Raw genomic sequence first — 3,827 nt, forward strand, 5'->3', positions numbered from 1 at the left:
CCTTTTGCTGTCTTTCTGTTCCCATTCTTCTCTTTTGCCTTTACAGGAACATCATACGTAAAGCTCTACTTTTTCTATTTTTTTTTTTTGCTCTACTGCAGCTATCTGCCCCATGCTCGTCCAGGTCAGTGGGGTTAAACAGAGGACTGGATTTCAAAACTGAATCTGGGGAACCAAATGTTCTTTAGTAAGACATGAAAAGACATGGGACGCCTTTGTACCCCGATATTCAGTCATAAAGTCGGCATACATACGCAGTCTATCCATTGTACTGTGTCTCCAGCTGTGCTTAAGATCATGTCAGTTTAGATGTGTGGGGATTTAGTGTTTCATAAAAGCATTCATATCCCTTAATGTCATTTCTCATCATTGACTGTCTTCATTTCCAAACAACACAAAGCCCATCCCTTCCTTCTTATTAGCCCCAAAAGCAGATTCTGTGTAATTACAAGACATCTTGCCAGATATTTTAAATTAATGACTTAGTTCCTCGTTCAGCCATCGTCTGAACAGATGTGGCAATCCCTCAACAGGCTAAAAATAATTTTGCCTCCAACAGCTGGAATACTCCGCGGATATCCTACATTATGAGATTCCAAGTAACGAGTGAAAAATCACACTTTACAACCGCAGCATCCATTGCACTCCTTTGGGTTTCTTTGACAACTGCAGGAAACACCTGCACGCAGATGTCACTCTCTGTGCCCGCGGTGTGCTTAAGTGAAATGACAGCAGAATATAAACACAGCCACAACCACAGTCTCCTTGTCGAGCCAGACTTTCAGCTGTGACTGTGGGCAGAGATGCTCCCTTTCTCCCAGCGTATTTTGTCAAATGGATATTTTATGTGGTTTTTAACAATGCTGAATTTAAGAAAAATCCTTTTTTGTTGTTTTATTGTTTCAGTAAAAAATGTATTGAAAGAGTAATTTCTGGTTAGAAAGAAATTAGGATCCATCACCATCTACTGCCACTTAAAATATCTAAATTGAAGCACAGATGTGTCACATTACGTATTCGTCATTAGAACAGCATTTGCAAATTGGCTTGGCCTTTTTTAAACCTTTAAACATTTAGCCATCAGAAGCCTTCAGAAAGAAGATTGCATCGGTTTATAATTCTGGTAAGTATTTTTAAAGAAGTTTTCAAAGAATTTGAAGCTGCAGCACATGTTCAGAGGGCACTCAGAACAACTACCATCAGGCCCCAGTCTGGCCATCCAAGCAGTTTCACTCTGAAAACTGGCTTCAAGGTGACACAAGTATCTAAAAACCCTAAAATGTCATCACAGGGCCTCCAGCAGGAACTGGCTACTGTAGATATGAAAGTGCTTGCCTGTGCATTCAGAAAGAGACTGCAAAAACATTCCTTTTATTGAGGACTTGAAACTAGAAAATCATTGCTCTATAAGAAAAAAAATAGGAAGTCAGACTGAAGTTTACCACAAAGAATACAAAGACTTCCAGATTCCTTCTCATTGGACAGCTGAGTCTAAAACTAAACTTTAATCGATAAATAAGCCATAAATGGCATTCAAGGAAAACGTCATACCAACTTTGAAACACAGAGGCGGTGGGATGTACACGATAAAATAAGGTTATATTAGGTTATTTAACGGAAGGTGCTTGAGATGATCTACAAAACAACAAATATACAAGAAAACCCACAAAGAACTGTGGGTTTTCAAAAGCCTAGAAAACAAAAGTCCTAGGCTTTTGTTTCTTAAAAGCCTAGGACTTTTAAGAAACAAAAAGTCCTAGGCAGTGTCAAAATGAAGATTTGTTTTTTATCTTAATAAGTTAAACTTTCTGAAAACTTCTCTTTGTATTTATTCACGCTATCTGTGTAGGACATATTTTGTTAAGTGATTTGAAACAAGTAAGTGCACCAGCACAAAAGGAAAAGTTCTCATATCAAATTACAGAAAGCTATTGAAAACGAGCGTAGTTTCTCACGATGCACGCTCTCCTCACATGGGGTCAAATGTAGCCTGTCTGAGCTACATTTGTGGTTTTCCGGAGTTACAGCAGAAGCGAAACTCGCAGCACAATCAGAACAAGGTTACAGGAAACCAGAAAAGCAAACATGAAGGTGAGGGGGGAGGAAACGTAGTGACACCAGCAACCGTCATTTTGCTTGTCTGAAATGCAAGAACTGAAGTTATAATGACTGACAACTTCACTGTCTATTTTTCTCAGCTCGTAGCTTCAAATCGGAAAACTGACGACACAAAAAAAAAGCTCCATCAAAATGTGGCTTTATTTATAAACACATTTATGTTACAATAATGTATATGTAAAAAAAGAAAAAAAAGGATATTCACAAAAACTGTACACTTTAAATGTCGACACACAAGTATAGCCTGACGCACAGCAGATCTGAACTCACTGGATTTCAAATAGGCTTTTAAGCTAAAGTGCAATCTGTAATTTTAAACCAGAGAAAGCTCGGGCTTTTTAAAAATAAATGGAAATGAAGATTTAAGGCCTTTTACTGGCATGGCACTTATGAGAATTTTAACATTCTCTCTATACTCTGGGCAGCATTTTTCATGTCAGACAGATGGAAGCTTTGTCTATTTTGGGGGAATATGTCACACATCTGATGCTGCGGGGACGTGGCGGTGCTGGCCGGACGCAGGATTGCCGGGGGGCGTCTGAGGGTGCTCTTGCATTTCAAAATTGAAGCGAGTGCCCTTTTAATTTCTGAAGGCAACCTTTTTTCCCCCGTCTCCTGTCCCTGAAGAGGCGAGAGAGAGAGAAGCGTTCTCTCCATCAGATCTGCTCTGGCGTGGATCTCACTTTCTTCTTCTTTGATGCCTCGCCCTTCCCGTATCTCTGTTCACATCTCTGTAGAGAAGAGGGAGGGAGGAGAGAGAGACAACAACGCACGGTTTATGAAAAGAGTAGCATACAGGCATACATTAATGCACAGCCACAAACACTCACTGACTAATAGGTTAGGCTTGTGAAGATACGGCAGGAGTTGCAATTAATTTGCAACATTCGTTTTCTCCTGTCGAGATCATCGGCAGCAGCTGATGTATGTTTTTGTTCTTTGTTACCCGTGTGCTTGCAAGGGGCAATATACACACTCATGGGCCCCTAATGCACTATTCCTTTAGAGCTGATAGGAGGATCATGATGCTTATGTAGTCAAGTATGCCATTAACACAAAAGCACACGCAGATAGTCTACCTCAGTCCCCAGACATGGCATTTAAATATAAAAGGTGCTCAGAGATAAACAGAAGGAGGGAGGGATAACAGACGAAGGGAACCAAGCTGGGCTACTGCTGAGCTCTCCTTCTTTCAATGTGTTGCAAAACATGCAACCCGGTCAGTGGCTTCACCTTCACAGCCACACGGCAGCCTGCTGGTTTTTCAGTTTGAACGTAAAAAGCAAAGAGACGAGATTGAGTAAAACACATACCCGCAAGTTCCTGGTCCAGCATGTTGATAAAACTCTCCAGCTCGTCTGTGTCTCCCAGCTTGGCTGAAGACAGAAAAAAATAATAATAATTCAAGGAACTACTGAGGGAAACGGCAGCAGTGGAACATTTCTGTCAGGAAATATGTGTCAGATTTACGGCATTTCCTTTGGCCCAACGCTCCCAAAGTGAAAAATGAATCTAAAGCAAATATATCCTCTTCTTATTTTGTGCCATTTGATGTGGTCATGAGTGCATATGCTACTTTTTATGGACCATTAAGACCTTTTGCCCAGGGCAGCAAGGCCTGGGGGTAAAGCTATGAAGCAAAATTAGCAAGACTTATCTTTAGAAGTGTGCACTATAAGTAAATATTACCATGGTGGCAGATGACACTG

At 40.6% G+C, this 3,827-nt stretch overlaps 1 protein-coding gene across 1 annotated transcript in view; it reads right to left on the bottom strand.

Moving 5' to 3' along the window:
• Window positions 1-2,241: 2,241 nt before the first annotated feature.
• The window catches only part of LOC103471163 (regulator of cell cycle RGCC), an 8,974-nt gene continuing 7,388 nt past the window's right edge, over window positions 2,242-3,827 (bottom strand). Inside the window, exons 4-5 of the mRNA XM_008419992.3 lie at window positions 3,432-3,494; window positions 2,242-2,849 (exon numbers count right to left, since the gene is read on the bottom strand). Coding sequence (XP_008418214.1) covers window positions 2,842-2,849; window positions 3,432-3,494 — 71 coding nt within the window. The 3' untranslated portion in view covers window positions 2,242-2,841. The remainder of the gene's footprint in view (window positions 2,850-3,431; window positions 3,495-3,827) is intronic.

This window comes from Poecilia reticulata, chromosome 10, assembly GCF_904066995.2.
Source record: "Poecilia reticulata chromosome 10, P_reticulata-male-v2, whole genome shotgun sequence".
In the NCBI taxonomy this organism is placed as follows: domain Eukaryota; kingdom Metazoa; phylum Chordata; class Actinopteri; order Cyprinodontiformes; family Poeciliidae; genus Poecilia; species Poecilia reticulata.